The 16,922-nt window shown below is 47.7% G+C and overlaps 1 protein-coding gene across 1 annotated transcript in view; it reads right to left on the bottom strand.

Moving 5' to 3' along the window:
* Positions 1-13,392: 13,392 nt before the first annotated feature.
* LOC127039731 (zinc finger protein 250-like) overlaps positions 13,393-16,922 on the bottom strand; it is a 522,029-nt gene continuing 518,499 nt past the window's right edge. Inside the window, exons 5-7 of the mRNA XM_050933589.1 lie at positions 14,645-14,761; positions 13,754-14,276; positions 13,393-13,456 (exon numbers count right to left, since the gene is read on the bottom strand). Of these exons, the coding sequence (XP_050789546.1) occupies positions 13,393-13,456; positions 13,754-14,276; positions 14,645-14,761 (704 nt within the window). The remainder of the gene's footprint in view (positions 13,457-13,753; positions 14,277-14,644; positions 14,762-16,922) is intronic.

The raw sequence follows: 16,922 nt of genomic DNA, 5'->3' as shown, positions 1-16,922 counted from the left end.
AGCTGGACACTGGTAAAATGGAGAGAAAATGAGGCACAATGGAGGGAGGGGAACAGGGAACTTCTCAGGGGTTTGAGGGAAGGGGTTGGTCACCCTGGGTGTTGCTCGTTGCTCTCTAGGGAGAAAGGGGGCAGGGCGGGAGAGGAGGGGGGTCCCCACGGAAGAGGCAACGGTAAATCCGAGGGGATCTCAGCGCCCCCTTTCTCTCCCCGCTCCTCGGGGGTCACCTGCTCTTCTTCCCCCCCCAGCCATGTCCGGGCTACACAGACATTTCCCACCCACCCCTTTCCCAGCCCCCCAGCCCGGTCTCACCCCCAGCCCCCGCCCGGCCCCACGCAGGGACCCCAGTGGGGCCAGGCTCCTCGCGGGGCCCCAGGGCAGAGCCTGGCCGGGCCCGGGGGGCGCTGGGATCCTGCGGGGACAGCAGCTCTGAGCCCCCCGTGGGCGCTGCCCCCCCCCGGAGCAGATCCCGGCGCTGCGAGATGCCGGGTCCCTCCCCCCCCCGGACACTGGGGCAGAGTCACTGCCCGGCCCGGCCCGGCCCCCCCCCCGGGGCTCGCTCCGGGACCTGGAGGCTGCAGCTCCGCAGCGGGGCGGGCAGAGCCCAGGGCGGTCCCTGGGTGGCTCCCGCGGGGCAGGGCCCGGGCCGGGCACGGGGGGGTTAACGGGTCTCACCGGCACAAACTCTTCTGCTCCACCCCGTCCCGGCCCGAGGCCCCAGCAGCGGGTGACGCGGCCTCTGCACGTGCGGGACTCTCCTCCTCCCCGATCTGCGCATGCCCAGAGCCCCCACGGCACAAATCCTTCTCCGGCCCTAGGAGAGGCTGCAACGGCCCACGCGAGCCAGGCAGAGCCGGAGCGGTCTGCGCGCGTTTGTAACTCGGCTTCTTCTCTCCCACCCAACGTCACTTCCGGTCCAGGGAGAGTCAGGAACTACATCTCCCAGCCTGCCCCGGGGGCGCTTCCGCTCTCTCCCGCCCAGGGAAGGGAGGTCCCTGGGTCCAGTCTGACCCTCCCCCTACAGCTCATCCTTTCCCTCGGCCCCGGCCCTCCCCCAGCCGGTGCCTCTCAGACCCGCCCCCGCCTCTTCCCGGGGAGCGGCAGAGCTGGGGCCGAGGGGCAGGAAAGGGGCTGGGGCTCCCCAGGGGAAAAGCAGGGGCAGGGGCTGGTGTAGCAGGTCCCCCTGCTCGCAGTGCCCGGCTCAGCAGAGGGTGTCAGCTGCAGGCTGGGGGGGGTTGCAGGGCACAGGAAGGGGCTGGAGCAGCTGGGAGCGGGGGGTCACAGGGCACAGGAAGGGGCTGGAGCAGGTGGGAGCGGGGTGGGCGGGTTGCAGGGCACAGGAAGGCATTAACGCTTCCCGGCCCGGCCGGGGGAAAGGGGGGCTTCTCCGGCTACAGTGGCACAGCTCAGGTCGGAGGTATTGGGGGGTTGCTGGGGGGTTCCTGCTGGAGGGGAGGGGCAGGAAATACTGAAGAGGTGGTAACTTGTGGGGAGTTAGGGCTGGAGGGGGCAGGGAATACCCTGGGTGAGGAAAGGGAGGGGGACAGAGTGTGAGAAACCTGCTGGAACTTGTTTAATATGGGCCTAGATTCTAGGAACAAACACTTGAGTGTTGGGGGAGAAAATTCAACACATGCACCTTTACATATACCACTAAGTACATAACTAACAGACTTCTACAGTTTAAGAACACTTTTTAACTACTGGATTCTGGGAAACTCTCACAGGAGAGAGCATCAGCTACTTTGTTAGAAGCTCCTGAGATGTGCTGAATTTCAAAATCAAAATCTTGGACAGCTAAACTCCAACGAAGAAGTTTCTTGTTGTTCCCCTTAGCACTATGAAGCCACTTTTGTGCAGCATGGTCAGTTTGTAGCTGGAACCGCCGTCCCCAAACATATGGGCCTAGCTTTTCCAGGGCGTACACAATGGCATAGCATTCCTTTTCACTGACTGACCAGTGACTTTCCCTCTCAGACAGTTTCTTGCTGAGAAACATGACAGGATGGAAGTTGTGATCCATTGCTTCCTGCATGAGAATTGCTCCAATACCACGCTCAGATGCATCTGTGGTTACTAGGAATGGCTTGTCAAAGTCCGGGGCCATTAGCACAGGGTGAGACATGAGCATTACCTTAAGTTGGGTAAAGGCCTTTTGACACTCATCAGTCCACTTAACTGCATTTGGCTGGGTCTTTTTGGTTAGGTCAGTCAGTGGGGCAGTGATTTGGCTGTAGTGTGGTACAAATCACCTGTAGTACCCGGCCAAGCCTAAGAAGGATTGAACCTGTTTCTTTGACTTTGGGACAGGTCACTTTTGGATAGCATCCACCTTGGCCTGTAGGGGGTTTACGTTCCTCGACCCATCTGGTGTCCCAGGTAAGTTATTCTGTTTTGGCCTATTTGACACTTTTTGGCCTTAACAGTTAGTCCGGCCTGCCTCATGCGCTCAAAGACCTTTTCCAGGTGTAGTAGGTGTTCGGGCCAGGAGTCTGAAAAAATGGCCACATCATCGAGGTAGGCAACTGCATATTCTCCCAGTCCTGCTAGTAGACCATCTACCAGCCTCTGGAAGGTGGTGGGTGCATTTAGAAGCCCGAAAGGAAGGACATTGAATTCATACACCCCCGCATGCGTGACGAATGCTGACCTTTCCTTGGCAGGTTCGTCTAGTGGTACTTGCCAGTACCCCTTGGTTAAGTCTATTGTAGAGATGAACTGGGAACGTCCCAACTTCTCCAATAGCTCCAATAGATCCAATCGGTGCGTGGCATTGGATAGTTGTCCAGACGAGTTACTGCATTTAGCTTACGGTAGTCCATGCAAAAGCATATTTCCAAATCTGGTTTGGGTACCAGAACCACTGGAGATGCACATGCACTGGTAGATGAGCGGATTATACCCATCTGTAGCATGTTCTGGATCTCCCGTTCTATAGTAGCTTGGGTGTGAGGAGATACCTGGTAGGGTGAGGTTCTAATTGGGTGAGCATTACCTGTGTCAATGGAGTGGTATGCCCATTCAGTCCATCCTGGGGTGGCTGAGAAAAATGGGGCAAAGCTAGTGCACAGCTCCTTGATTTGTCGCCGCTGCAGACGTTCCAGGGTGGTTGAGAGGTTCACCTCTTCCACGCCACCGTCTTTTTTCCCTTCGTAGTAGACACCTTCAGGCCACTCAGCATCATTTCCATGGACTGTAAACTGACAAACCTGTAAGTCTCTGGAATAGAAAGGCTTGAGAGAAATAACATGGTACACTCTGGGCTTTAGTGAGGAATTGGGAAATGCTATGAGGTAGTTCACAGTTCCTAGGCGCTCTTGGACCATGAATGGCCCTTCCCATGATACTTCCATCTTATGGGCCTGTTGCGCCTTCAAGACCATAACCTGGTCTCCTACCTTGAAGGAACGTTCTCTGGTATGTTTGTCATACCAGGCCTTTTGCTCTTCCTGAGTATCCTTTAGGTTTTCTTTAGCAAGGGCTAAAGAGTGTCGGAGGGTGCTTTGTAGGTTGCTTACAAAGTCCAGAATGTTAGTTCCTGGAGAAGGTGTAAACCCCTCCCATTGCTGCTCCACCAACTGTAATGGCACCTTAACCTCGTGGCCATACACAAGTTCAAATGGTGAAAACCCTAAACTGGGATGTGGTACAGCCCTGTAGGCAAACAGCAACTGCTGCAACACTAGGTCCCAATTATTGGAGTGTTCGTTGATGAATTTACGTATCATGGCCCCCAAAGTTCCATTAAACCTTTCCACCAGGCCATTGGTTTGATGGTGGTACGGGGTGGCAACCAAGTGGTTCACCCCATGAGTTTCCCACAGTTTTTGCATGGTCCCTGCCAGGAAATTAGATCCTGAATCTGTAAGGATGTCAGAGCATCCAAGCAGTCACCTTCTTTCCGTCCACTCTCAAAATTTCCCTTCGCTCCAAGGGTATTTGAGAGGCATCTGGACCTGGGGATCTTTGGTGTGATGGTGGTGTAATGACTTGCACTCAGTTGGTGTTCTTTGGGCAGTTGGCCTTGATATGTCCCAGTTCATTACACTTAAGGCATCTTCCAGCTGACTGGTCACTGAGTCAAGGTGAGTTACTGGAGACTGGTGAGGTGGGAGAATAGAGTGTCTGTGGCTTTCCTTGGGTTGTAGGTGGGGTCTTTGGTTGCCCTCGGTTGTAGGGTTTATTGTCGGTGTGTCCTCTGGGGTATTCGTTCCCCTTGACAGTAGCTTTCTTGCTTTCTGCCACTTCCGTCCATCTGGCTCCAATCTCCCCTGCCTCGGTGAGATTTTTGGGTTTTCCATCTTGTATGTACCGTGTTATGTCCTCAGGAACACCATCCAAGAACTGCTCCATTTGAATGAGGAGGTGCAGTTCGTCTATGGATTTAACATTGTTTTCTGATATCCAGGCCTCATAATTTTTCCCAACGTAGTAGGCGTGTTTGGGAAATGACACATCTGGTTTCCACTTTTGGGTTCTGAAACGCCGACGGGCATGATCCGGGGTTATCCTCATTCTGTATCTGGCCTTGCTTTGAAAAAGTTTATAGTCGTTCATTTTCTCCTTAGGCATTTCAGCTGCCACCTCTGCTAAAGGTCCACTGAGCTGTGGCCTCAATTCTACCATGTACTGGTCTTCAGGGAAGCTGTACCCAAGACAGATTCTTTCAAAATTTTCTAAGAAGGCCTCAGTGTCATCACCTGCCTTGTAGGTGGGAAATTTCTTGGCATGTGGAACCATAATTGGCGAAGGGTTGTTAGGATTGGCTGGCGCATGCTGCCCAGCCTGCGCTAAGTCCAGTTCATGTTTTCTCTGTTTTTCTTTCTCTTCACTTTCTTTTTGTTGTTTTTCCATGTCTCAGCAGTAGGCTGCCTCTTCTCCTTGTAGTTTTCTGTGGTGGGCTGCATTTTTGGCTTCTTCTTGTTTTTGTAGCCTTTCCATCACTTGTTTGTGAGTTGCCTCATCTCTGGCCATTTGTCTTCTGAGCAGTTCTGTTTTTCCATTGCTTCGAGCTGTACTGCTTCTGGTTTTCGTGACACCCTGGTGCCCTCCGGTGTTTATTCTCTGTACTGCAGGTTCTCTGTTGCCTCCTGGGGTCTGCCTAGTAACAGTGCCTTTTTCCCTTTCTTCCTCTAGCTAATCTTTTAAATGTAAAGTAAACCAGAAAAACCACTTTATTTGCATGTGTATTGCTGGATACTTGACTCACAATCGGAGTGCTATTGTTTGACAAAAGACCCGTTTGTCACAGCTTAATGGTTCCTTGCTTAATATGCAAGCTACTGCCAGGAGAGAACAGAAAAAAAATTCCCTCTGGTTCCTTTTTACACCAAATCCTCTCTGCTTAAAAGCCCCTAGCAGAGAAAAGAAAAATAGAATCCAGAAGCCAGTAGGAATATTATATCTTTCCCACAACGCTGCCACTCATGTCATAACATTTTTCCCAGATTTGGACCTTAGCATCCAAAATATGGGTGTTAGTATGAAAACCTCCAAGCTTAGTTACCAGCTTGGACCTGGTAAAGCTGCCACCACCCAAAAAATTAGAATGTTTTGGGGCACTCTGGTTCCCCCAACAACCTTCCCTGGGGACCCCAAGACCCAAATTCCTTGAGTCTTACAACAAAGGGAGAATAAACCATTTCCCCCCTTCTCCCTTCCAGGTATTCCCTTCCTGGGTTTCTGGAGAGATATACAGAAGCAAGCTCCATGAATATAAGCAGAGGGACTCCACCCTCCCTGTTTCCAGTCCTGGAAACAGAAGTACCGAGAGGTCTAATCCCTCTCCCTCCACTTTCACCCAGAGGATATGCAAAGTCAGGCTTACTAAATCTAACACACAGAGATTTTTCCGCTGAATTCTTCCCCCCCACCAATTCCCTGGTGAGCTACAGATTCAATTCCCTGGAGTCCCCACTAAAGAAAAACTCCAACAGGTCTTAAAAAGAAAGCTTTATATAAAAAGAAAGAAAAGGACATATAAATGGTCTCTCTGTATTAAGGTGACAAATACAGGGTCAATTGCTTAAAAGAAATATGAATAAACAGCCTTATTCAAAAAGAATACAATTCAAAACACTCCAGCAACTACACACATGTAAATACAAAAACAAAACAATATAAACCTTATTGTCTTACTATCTTGTACTTACAACTTGGAAACAGAAGTTTAGAAAGCCAGGAAACAGAAAAATCACTCTCATAGCCGAGTGGGTACAGACACAAGACAAAGAACAAAGAACTCACACACAAATTTCCCTCCACCCAGATTTGAAAAAGTCTTGTTTCCTGATTGGTCCTCTGGTCAGGTGTTTCAGGTTACTGGTGTTACCCCTTTACAGGTAAAAGAACATTAACCCTTAGCTATCTGTTTATGACAGGAGCTCTGATCAGCACAGGTGGTGATGCTGTCCCAAATCCAAAAAAAGCTCCACCATGGACCATACAAGAGATACTGGATCTGATCACTCTATGAGGAGACAAATCTGTTCTATCACAGCTCCGTTATAGAAGATGAAATGTCAAAGCATTTGAAAAAATCTCCAGGCTATGATACAGAGTCCACAACACAGTGCTGCATGACAAGCATAACGGAAAGCCAAAGAATCAAATGGATGCTCATGGAGGGAGGGAGAGGGTACAGCTATCCCACAATCCCTGCAGTCTCTGAAAAGTATTTGTATTCTTGACTGAGCTCCCAGTACCTGAAGGGTCAAAAACATTTTCCTGGGTGTTTCAGGGTATATGTCATCAATTTACACCCTTCCACACACCCCCCGAAAGAAAAGGGGAAAAAAAAATCTCGCCTTTTTTCAGTGTCACCCTATGACTACCGCATGCTGCTGGTAGACGAGTTGCTGTAGCGCTGACCAGCATCTTCTTCCTAGTGGCAGATGGTAAAATATGACTGCTATCCATTATCACCATCAGCCTGTGAGTGCTCCTGGCTGGCCTCAGTGAGGTCGGCCGGGGCACCTGGGTAAAAATGAGAATGACCCCTGGTCAATCCTGGCAGATAGTACAGAACGGCTGGTAACTGCCTCCATCATAGCAACTAGAGGCTGAGCTCCATCAGTCCCTCCCTGCCATTTCAAGTCTAATGAAAAGATTCTGTACTGCCTGGACTATCATAGCAGCGGGAAGGTGGGCTCCTCTCCCCCCCCACCCTTTAATGTCCTGCCTGGACTATCATAGCAGCTGGAGGCTTCCTCCCCCTCATTTTATCTCACTAAGAAGTCGGTGTTTCTCACTCCTGCATTCTTTATTACTTCATTACACAAATGGGGGGCGGGACACTGCCACTGTAGCCCAGAAGGGTTGGGGGAGGAGGGAAGCAACAGGTGGGGTTGTTGCAGGGGCACCACCCAGAATGGCATGCAGCTCATCATTTCTGCGGGATCTCTGGGGCTCTGACACGGAGCGGCTGTGCTCTCTGGTTCTCTAATACACTTGCCTCATATTCTAGGCAGTACTGTGACTGCTCTGCTCTAAGCAATTTGTCCTGAATTGATACTCTCAGCAGTGTCCTGCCAGAGGCCAATTGTTACAGGGGTCGTCCAGGATTACAGCTGGGAACTCTCTGAAGCTCAGGATACGCTTCCTCAGCTAGGGCAAGTATGTAATTCACACACCTCCAGGGTGTGGTGGTGTGCCCCAGCTAGTGGTATCAAGATCACTTTGAGGGAGAGAGAAAATGAGTCTTTTCTGCAGTCTTAGCTAGCAGCCAGGTGGCTTTTAGTTCATGCTGTAGAGGCCCATTCACTAAGCTCCTGAGTTCCCACTTCGACCCCACCCACTGACAAGTCACCAACCCGGATCTGTCAGCGTAACTGAGACAGCTGCCGCCCCAAGAAGGAGAGAGCTGCCATGACATGCCCAGCTGAGAAGAGGTGCCAAGCAGTGAACTGACACCCGTCAGAGCTTCCTGTGATAAACTGCAAACTTTGGACAATAGCAGGGTGGTAGCAAGTGTTGCCCTCAGAGTGGCCTGGGTCAGAGCCCATGGGAAGCCCCTGGGCTCTCCTGCAATCTGCTGCACCCTCCCCCCCTCGTGGGACCAAAACCCTGACCACTAGGCGACATTCCCACGAGCAAAGGCCATTACCAGGCATCTGTCTTCGAAAGTTTGCAGAGGATGTGGGAGCAGAAAGGGTAGAGAGGATGAGGATGGCTCTTGGGAAGAGGGTGGGAGCCTTATGGGAATGTCTTGTTTACCTCCATCAACCCAATGATCAGATCACTGATGCCTAGAATCTTCCCTGACGTGTTGTAATTGATTGGATCTAGATTTTAAAATGGGTACCACATTTGCAGATGGAGAAATGTCAGCAAGTTGAGTGGAAGGTCATTGCAAGCTCAGCTAATTATGCAATGTGGTTTATGCCTCATCTAACAAGCTCCTTAAACAACAGCTTCCAATTTTCATTTACATTGTTCTGTTAAGTGTTTTTCTCCAAAATACTTTCACTAATCATTTTGGTCACCTTTGGAAAGTTAGCCCTTTCAGTGCACCAAATATAAATATTGCTGGTGGGGACTGCCCTCTATTGGTCATAAGAACAGCCACACTGGATCAGACCAATGGTCCAGCCACCCTAGAATCTTATCCTCCCACAGTGACCAATGCCAGGTGCTCGCGAGGGAATCGACAGAACAGGGAATCATCAAGCAATCCATCCCGTCACCCATTCCCAGCTTCCGGCAAACAGAGGTTAGGGACACTTCAAGAACATGGTTTTGTATCCTTGCCCATCCTGGCTGATAGCCAATGATGGACCTCTCCTCCATCAACTTATCTAGTTCTTTGGTGTTATAGTCTTCGCACTCACAGCATCCTCTAGCAAAGTTTCCCCAGGTTGACTGTGTGTTGGGTGAAGAAATACTTTCTTTGGTTTGTTTTAAACCAGTTGTCTATTCATTTCATCGGGTGACCGCTAGTTCTTGTGTTATGAGGAGTAAATACCACTTCCTTACAGATCCAGACTAACACAGCTACCCCTCTGATACTTCCTTATTTACTTTCTCCAAACTTGTCATCATTTTATAGATCTCTATTCTAGTCCCCCCTTAGTCATCTCTTTTCCAAGCTGAAAACTCCCCTCAGTCTTATTAATCTCACCACAAACAGAAGCTGTTCAAGATTCCTAATTATTTTGGTGGCTCTTTTCCATACCTTTCCCAATTCCGATATATCTCTTTGAGATGGGGGACCAGCTCCAATATTCAAGATGTGGGCATACCATAGATTCATAGACAGGCAATATTATATTTCTGTCTTGCTAGCCATCTCTTTCCTAATGACTTCCCAACATTTTGCTCGCTTTTTTGACTGCCGATGCACATTGAGTAGATGTTTTCAGAGAAGTATCCACAGTGACTCCAAGATCTCTTTCTTAAGTTGTAAGAGCAAAATTTAGACCCCATCAGTTTAGATGTAGAGTTGGGATCATGTTTTCCCATGTGCATTACTTTGCATTTATCCACATTGAATTTCATCTGCCTTTTTGCTGCCTAGGCACACAGTTAGGTGAGATCCCTTTGTCACACTTTGCACTCTTTTTTGGACGTAACTAACTTGAGCTGGTTTGTATCATCTGCAAATGTTTCCATCTCACTGTTTACTCCTTTTTCCAGATCACTTAGGAGTATGTTGAACAGTGCTGGACCCAATACAGACCCCAGGGGGACACCACTATTTACCTCTCCATTCTGAAAACCAGACCCTTTCTTTCTTGCCTTTGAACCATACCTATCGCAGAGAGGACCTTCCGTCTTATCCCATTTTGCTTCAGAGCCTTTGAAGAGAGACCTTGTCAAAGGTTTTCTGAAAATCTAAGCATATTATATCCACGGGATCACCCTTATCCACATGCTTGTTGACTCTCTCAAAGAATTATAGTAGATTTGTGAGGCATGATTTTCCTTTACAAAAACCATGTTCATTCTTCCCCAATGTAAGAAGGGGCAGACTCACCTGGCGGCACCTCCTGCTGATCAACTTGGGAATTAGCTCTCCAGACGTCAGAGCGCCCTCCGCAGGCCGGTGATCTGCCTTACTGAAGCTGGCCCCCTGTCCCTCCCAGGACCCTGGTGCCCCTTTTAACCTGGCAGTACCCCTACAGTTATGGGTATCCCCATACCAAGGGAACCTCCACCCACTATCTCCACTTCACCTCAGTCTTAGCTACTGCCCAATCTCCCTCTAGCCCTCATTCACTGGGGCAGACTGCAGTATGAGCCACTCATCACAGGCAAAGGGGGTTTTGGCCCTCAGCTGTTTACTTTAGAGTAATGTGGTCCTTGCCGCTTTACGAGTTGTGCAGGCCTGGATTAGGGCATTGCGCCACTCTGTGGGCATTTTATGTCCCTCCTCAGTTTCACATACCGACACAATTTCCTTTGCTGTTCAACGAACAGCAAAACCTTTCTGTGTCTCTAGTTTGAGCCAAGGCATTCAATTCCATTGAAACTTTCTCTCCTGCAATAGCAATGGTCAGACAGAGGGGATGTGGCCAACTTCAGCAGCTCAGAGAATGAGATAGTTACTCTCCTCTTTCTTCAAGCTGCTGTTGTTATTCCATAAAACAGGTACCATGGAATAAAAAACTGAGTTTACTCCAGAGTGAGGAAAGAAAGGAGCCACCAACTCCCCGAAATATCTCTGTGCCCCAGAGAGAACCTGCCCCTGCTATTGGAATCACTGAAGTGCCACAGCTACAATGGGGAAAGTATCTGCTCTCATTGGGGTAAAGCTCAGTGGTAGAGTGTTTGACTGAAGATCAAGGGGTCCTTGCTTCAAATCCAAGTGTCCTCTAATAAGCCTGTTATTTTCTTATTTTTATTTGTGAAAAAAGGGAAAACATGTTCATTTCCATTCTCCATTATGTTCAGGAGCTCCACTATACGGGGATGCTTGAAATGAATGTAAACATTAAACATTTCACTGTCCAAATGCATAAAAACCTAGCAAACCTGTCCATCAGCTGAAATCAGTTACAATCCTCTAAGTGTAGAGTTTATGTTTTCATCCATTAAACAAAGGGATCATATGAATGTACATTTGCAGATCCCTCCTGTCCAGGGCTGTGCTGTGCAGAAGAACAAGAGCCACGTCCAGCTGGGGTTCAGGAGTCTGACAAGCAAAGGCAACTTGGTGCGGGCTAAAGTCACCAGCACTTTGGCTCCTTCCCATTCAACCAGCAGCTGGGCCCCAGAACAAGGCATGAGAAGATGACAGTGGCTGTGAGCAGGAAAATAGCCCCCAAGAAGCTGGATAAAGCTGTCAAGATCCTCAGGAAGGTCACCATGCCCATGTCTAGCATGTACTGACTGCAGCAGGGACCAAAAAGGCAGAGAAAAGCCCTCAAAAGTTGTAAGCTGCCAAGCCCCAGAAGGTGATCAAAATCCTACCTAAAATCAAGATAGGATAAGGCTAATGTCATCTCCAAAGCCAGGGCTAAGAAGGTAACACTAAGAAAGAAGTGAAGAGATTTCCATTGGGATGAGTCCTGCTCTTTTATGGATCACCATGGACCACCCAAAGAGATCCAAGTCCTGCAGGACAAACAGCCTCATGGACAGTATAATGAAGTGGTGGCAGTGGTAGGAAGTGTTTCTCTTCCAGAGGGGAAGTGCTGTGTTTTGTGTAACACCTGCCAGGTGAGTGATGCACTGACAGGGCAGCTGCCCATAGCTCCCACATGAGCTCATTCTCTTTGATCTGCTTCTGCCGTTATTTCAGAGCATGCACTAGTGGGAGTGTGTCCCTATCACTTCACCAGCTGTAGAACAGGTTCTGTCTGCACCCCAGCTCTGATTAATCCCACCTTTTAATGTATTCCTACTGTGATACTTTCCCAGTTCTCTGCCTCATTCTAACATTCCGGTCAGAGACTGACTATGGGGAGGAATGGACTAATTTAAGTCACATTCAGTAAGTTGCCATAGTATGTGACTGAAACCTCTGCTGGAGGTGGGCAGGAGTCTGTTACATGCATAAAATAGCTAGGCTTTATCAAACCACCTGCTACACATTCAAACCTTCCTGTACACACACAATAGAAATTGGGGCTCTGAGAAATGGCAACTTGCCTGTAACACACATCATTGTTTTCTGTACTTCCAGAGGCATTGAAATAGAAGCATATTACCTTTCAACAGCTGCTATTTCATGATCAACAGCAAAGCCTGTCAATTTACCACCCATGGAGCTGATTGTTTCTAACTGCAGGGTTAGCCAGACCATTCAGTAGCATCATCGCTCTGTTTACAAAGCCTTTGGTTAGTGACAAATCATGAGACTTATCCCTTCCTGCTGTAATTCCATTGACTCCAGTGTTCTCTTTCCCCAGTTCTGGTTCCAAGAAAATAAACAAATTAAAACAAGCTTCAGAACTAACATGCTGTGGGAAAGTGGAAATGTTGATAGCTCAAATTATTCAGTTTCTTCTGTGTCTTGTGTATGTCTATCTGCTTTGTCTGTGTGACTGGTGGGGCTTTTTGTTTGCTCCAGGCAGGTTCAACCCTGTCAGATTTGTCTGCGAGGAAGGGCCAGAGAAAACAGACAACCTGGCCTTCCAGGTTGGGGTTAGGCAAAGGAATAACAACCCTGTCCCATAAAAAACAAAATATGTTACAGAAACGGTGGTAGGAACAGTGCTAGAGAAACTGGTTAATAATCACAATGCCCAGGCTTGAAGCTATCGGAAATATAGAATTCAAAAAGCAAAGCTCAGGGGAGATTTGGGGTTTATTCTCTGAGCTTAGCCATGTGCTATAGCACAGGGAGCACTTTTGGAAGTCTCTCACCCCACAACTGGGGAAAGGAAAAGGATTCTTAGGTTTTAGCATGGATTGAAGGAGGACAGTGATGGGGATTAAGGGACTCTTTCTGACTTACCCTAACAATGTCTGTTATAGAGGATGAAATGACTTTTTTCCCTATCCTTGCCCTCTTCCTGCTCTTTCTTATAGTTCAATATATTTTAAGTGCAGAAAATAATAATGAAAATATCTGCTCTCCAGCACAACCTGAAGCAACATCTGAACAATTGGGAATGAAACAATTTGTTCCCCAAGGGAGAACTCGATGACTAACAATTGCTTTGAAATGGGGGAACAGGATAACCGTGATGCTCAGGGTTAGTTTAGACTAGGAAAAGTGATGGAGTTTAGGTCAGGTCAAGGGGAAAGCTAATGCCAACCACTGCACCTGGGCTGCATCTGCACTACAACTTTTTACACCAAGATGACTAACTTGAGCAGCCAATGCCATGTACAGTCCTAGTGGATGGAAGGTACAGGTAGTTTTTGCCTCAGTGTAGCTTGTTGGGATCAAACCTCTCTCCTCCACATGGAACTGATGAACATTCCAGGCTGGAGGGACACACACTCCTATGATTCAAAAGGAAAGGCATTGATAGAAAAGATCATAGGTCTGACCCCAAAGAAGGATGAGCTGCAAAAGGCAGAAGGCGGCAACTTATCTGGTGGAGCTGAGACACCACGGTGAAGATGATGCAAAAATCACTATGTGGGAATTAGCTAATGTGATTTTTTAAAAAGAAATTCGTTTTTGCCAACCCTAGTCAAGGGATTTATTACAATTCTCTCTCCTGTGCATTTTCTGATGTCTAATGAGCCTTGAGCGCCGACTGAAGCTTTTCCCACACTCAGAGCATGTGTAGGGCGTCTCTCCCGTGTGGATTCTCTGATGTCTGATAAGGTTTGAGCGCCGACTGAAGCTTTTCCCCACGTGTAAGGCATCTCTCCTGTGTGGATTCTCCGATGTGTGATAAGGTTTGAGTGCCGACTGAAGCTTTTCCTACACTCAGAGCATGTGTAGGGCTTCTCTCCTGTGTGGATTCTCTGATGTCCGATAAGTTGTGAGCGCCAACGAAAGCTTTTCCCACACTCAGAGCATGTGTAAGGCTTCTGTCCCGTGTGAATTCTCTGATGTGTGATAAGGTTTGAGCTCTGACTGAAGCTTTTCCCACACTCATGGCACCTGTAGCGTGTCTCTTCCAAGTTGATTCTACCGCTTGTTATAAGGTCTGAGAGGCTACTAAAGTTTCCCTCTGGCCTCCCCTGAGTCACACAGGCATTTGGTTTTTCTCGGAGTGCACAACTCCTGGAAACATTCTCTTTGGATCTTCCTGATAACATTCCATGTGCTTCTCTTCGCTCAGCATCTTCCTGATGGGGTTTCTCCTCCTCATTCTCACTCACCATCCCATCACCTGATGGGAGACAGAGAGAATCCAGACACAGGTCACTACCTGCACCGGAAAGAAAGAAAATCTCAGAGAGAGGAATGGAAAAAGGGATGAACAATCCAAAATATGTGTGGGAGAGATCAAACCTATCAGGAGCTGATTTTCCCCAAAACCTTCCCCAGAGGAGAGAGGAAGGGATCAGTTTTGGTCTGCATCTCACGAGAACACTCAGAGGAAAGTGAGATCGCAGAGCGACCTGCTGCCACTTGTCAGTCAGAATAGGAGGGAAGCCATGAGTGACATCTGCCATTATGATTTCACATCTGCAGGGAACAATCCTGAACTTGGAGAGCTCACAGGGTCTTTGTGGGGCACCCAAATGTTTCCTGCATTCCCACACAGTTGTTGAGTTGGTTTAACCAAGTCCTCACCTGTGCAGGCAGCTCTTGGAAGCACTTCTTTCTCAGAGCCACGGAGGTCTGGAACCCACGGCTCTTCCCCTCGTTCCACCTGGGAGATCACATCAGGTTTGGAAACTGGAAACCCTACTGCAGGCAAAGAAAACCAGGGAGGTCAGTGGAATTTGTGGGATACTTGTCACAAAGAATAGTCCATGGTTTTAACCCCGAGCTCATTGTTAAGCAGTAACATCCCAAGGCCAGCTTCCTTGGCTCAAAGAGGCAGGAGAGTTATTATGATTATAAATCATATTCATTACATTAGTGCTAAGGAGCAACTAACAGTGGGTCCCCATTGTGCTAAGACAAGTACAAACACAGAATAGTAGATGGCCCATGCCCTGAAGAATTTACAATCTAAATACACAAGACAGGCACAGAATGGGATAAGGGACAGAACCCACTGTTAGAATAGAGATATTCAGGCCTGCCTGTAAAGCCTATAGTGTAAGAACTTAGGTGTATTTTTATCACTGAGCTACTTACAGGAGTATGAAAACAAAGAATCAAAATCACTGTCTGTATTTGTAAGGGCCTTCTCTTACCGTGACAATCTGAGGTCTTGTCCTTAGGCTAAGGCCTTTGATTAAGCAGCAGGGGCAGCCATATTAAGGAAGCAAAGGGTCACATCCTCACATCCCAAACCAGTCACACTGAAATAAGGTGCTATTGGGCTGTTAGGAAGATGATCCTGTCCTGATAGTGCCCAGCACTACCAGATAAAGAAACAGATCTTAAGATGGTTAAAGAAAACTTAGTTTGATAGCAGACTGGTTTGGCAAGAAATCACTACTCAATGCTTGTGGTTGTGAAACTCTCATTTTGTATTCTTTTATCTTTATGGCCACCGCTTTACAATGTTAATCAGTCTGGTTCTCTAATTGTTTTTGTCTGCTGTATAATTAATTTTGCTAGGTGTAAGTTAATTAAGTAGTGGGATACAGTTGGTTAGAGAATTATGTTTCAATGTGTTAGGATTGGTTAATTAAATTTCAGTACAATGATTGGTTAAGCAAAGGTATACCTGAGAATATTACTATATAAACTGAGTCAAACAGGAGGGGGAACAGGAACAGGGAAACAGGGCAAATGCTCTGCGGCATCAGAGCTCATAGACTCATAGATTCTAGGGTCAGAAGGGACCAATGTGATCATCTAGTCCGACCTCCTGCATAAAGCAGGCCACAGAATCCTATCCATTCACTTCTATAACAAACCCCTAACCTATCCCTGAGTTATTGAAGTCTTCAAATTGTGGTTTGAAGACCTCAAGCTGCAGAGAATCCACCAGCAAGTGACCCATGCCCCACGCTGCAGAGGAAGGCGAAAAACCTCCAGGGCCTCTACCAAGTTGCCCCGGAAGAAAATTCCTTCCCGACCCCAAATATGGCGAACAGCTAAACCCTGAGCATGTGGGCAAGACTCATCAGCCAGCACTAAAGAAAGAATTCTCTTCAGTAACTCAGATCCCATCCTATCACATCCAACATCCCATCATCATCCACTGGGCATACTTATCTGCTGATAATCAAAGATCGATTGCCAAAATTAGGCTATCCCATCATACTATCCCTTCCATAAACTTATCAAGCTTAATCTTAAAGCCAGATATGTCTTTTGCCCCCACTAATCCCCTTGGAAGGCTGTTCCAGAACTTCACTCCTCTAATGGTTAGAAACCTTCGTCTAATTTCAAGTCTAAACTTCCTAGTGTCCAGTTTATACCCATTTGTTCTTGTGTCTACATTGGTACTAAGTTTAAATAATTCCTCTCCCTCCCTAATATTAATCTCTCTGATATATTTATAAAGAGCAAGCATATCCCTCCTCAGCCTTCTTTTGGCTAGACTAAACAAGCCAAGCTCTTTGAGTCTCCTTTCATATGACAGGTTTTCCATTCCTCGGATCATCCTAGTAGCCCGTCTCTGAATCCGTTCCAGTTTGAATTCATCCTTCTTAAACATGGGAGACCAGAACTGCACAGAGTATTCCAGGTGGGGTCTCATCAGTGCCTTATATAACGGTACTAACACCTTTCTATCTTTGCTGGAAATACCTTCCCTGATGCATCCTAAAACGGCATTAGCTTTTTTAACGGCAATATCACACTGGCGGCTCATAGTCATCTTGTGATCTACCAATACCCCAAGGTCCTTCTCCTCCTCTCTTGCTTCCAACTGATGCGTCCCCAATGTATATCGAACCTTCTTATTATTAATCCCTAAGTGCATGACCTTGCACTTTTCACTATT

This window comes from Gopherus flavomarginatus, chromosome 23, assembly GCF_025201925.1.
Source record: "Gopherus flavomarginatus isolate rGopFla2 chromosome 23, rGopFla2.mat.asm, whole genome shotgun sequence".
NCBI classification, from domain to species: Eukaryota; Metazoa; Chordata; order Testudines; family Testudinidae; genus Gopherus; species Gopherus flavomarginatus.
Note: the sequence above shows the minus strand (reverse complement) of the source record. Positions and strands in the feature narration are given on the sequence as shown.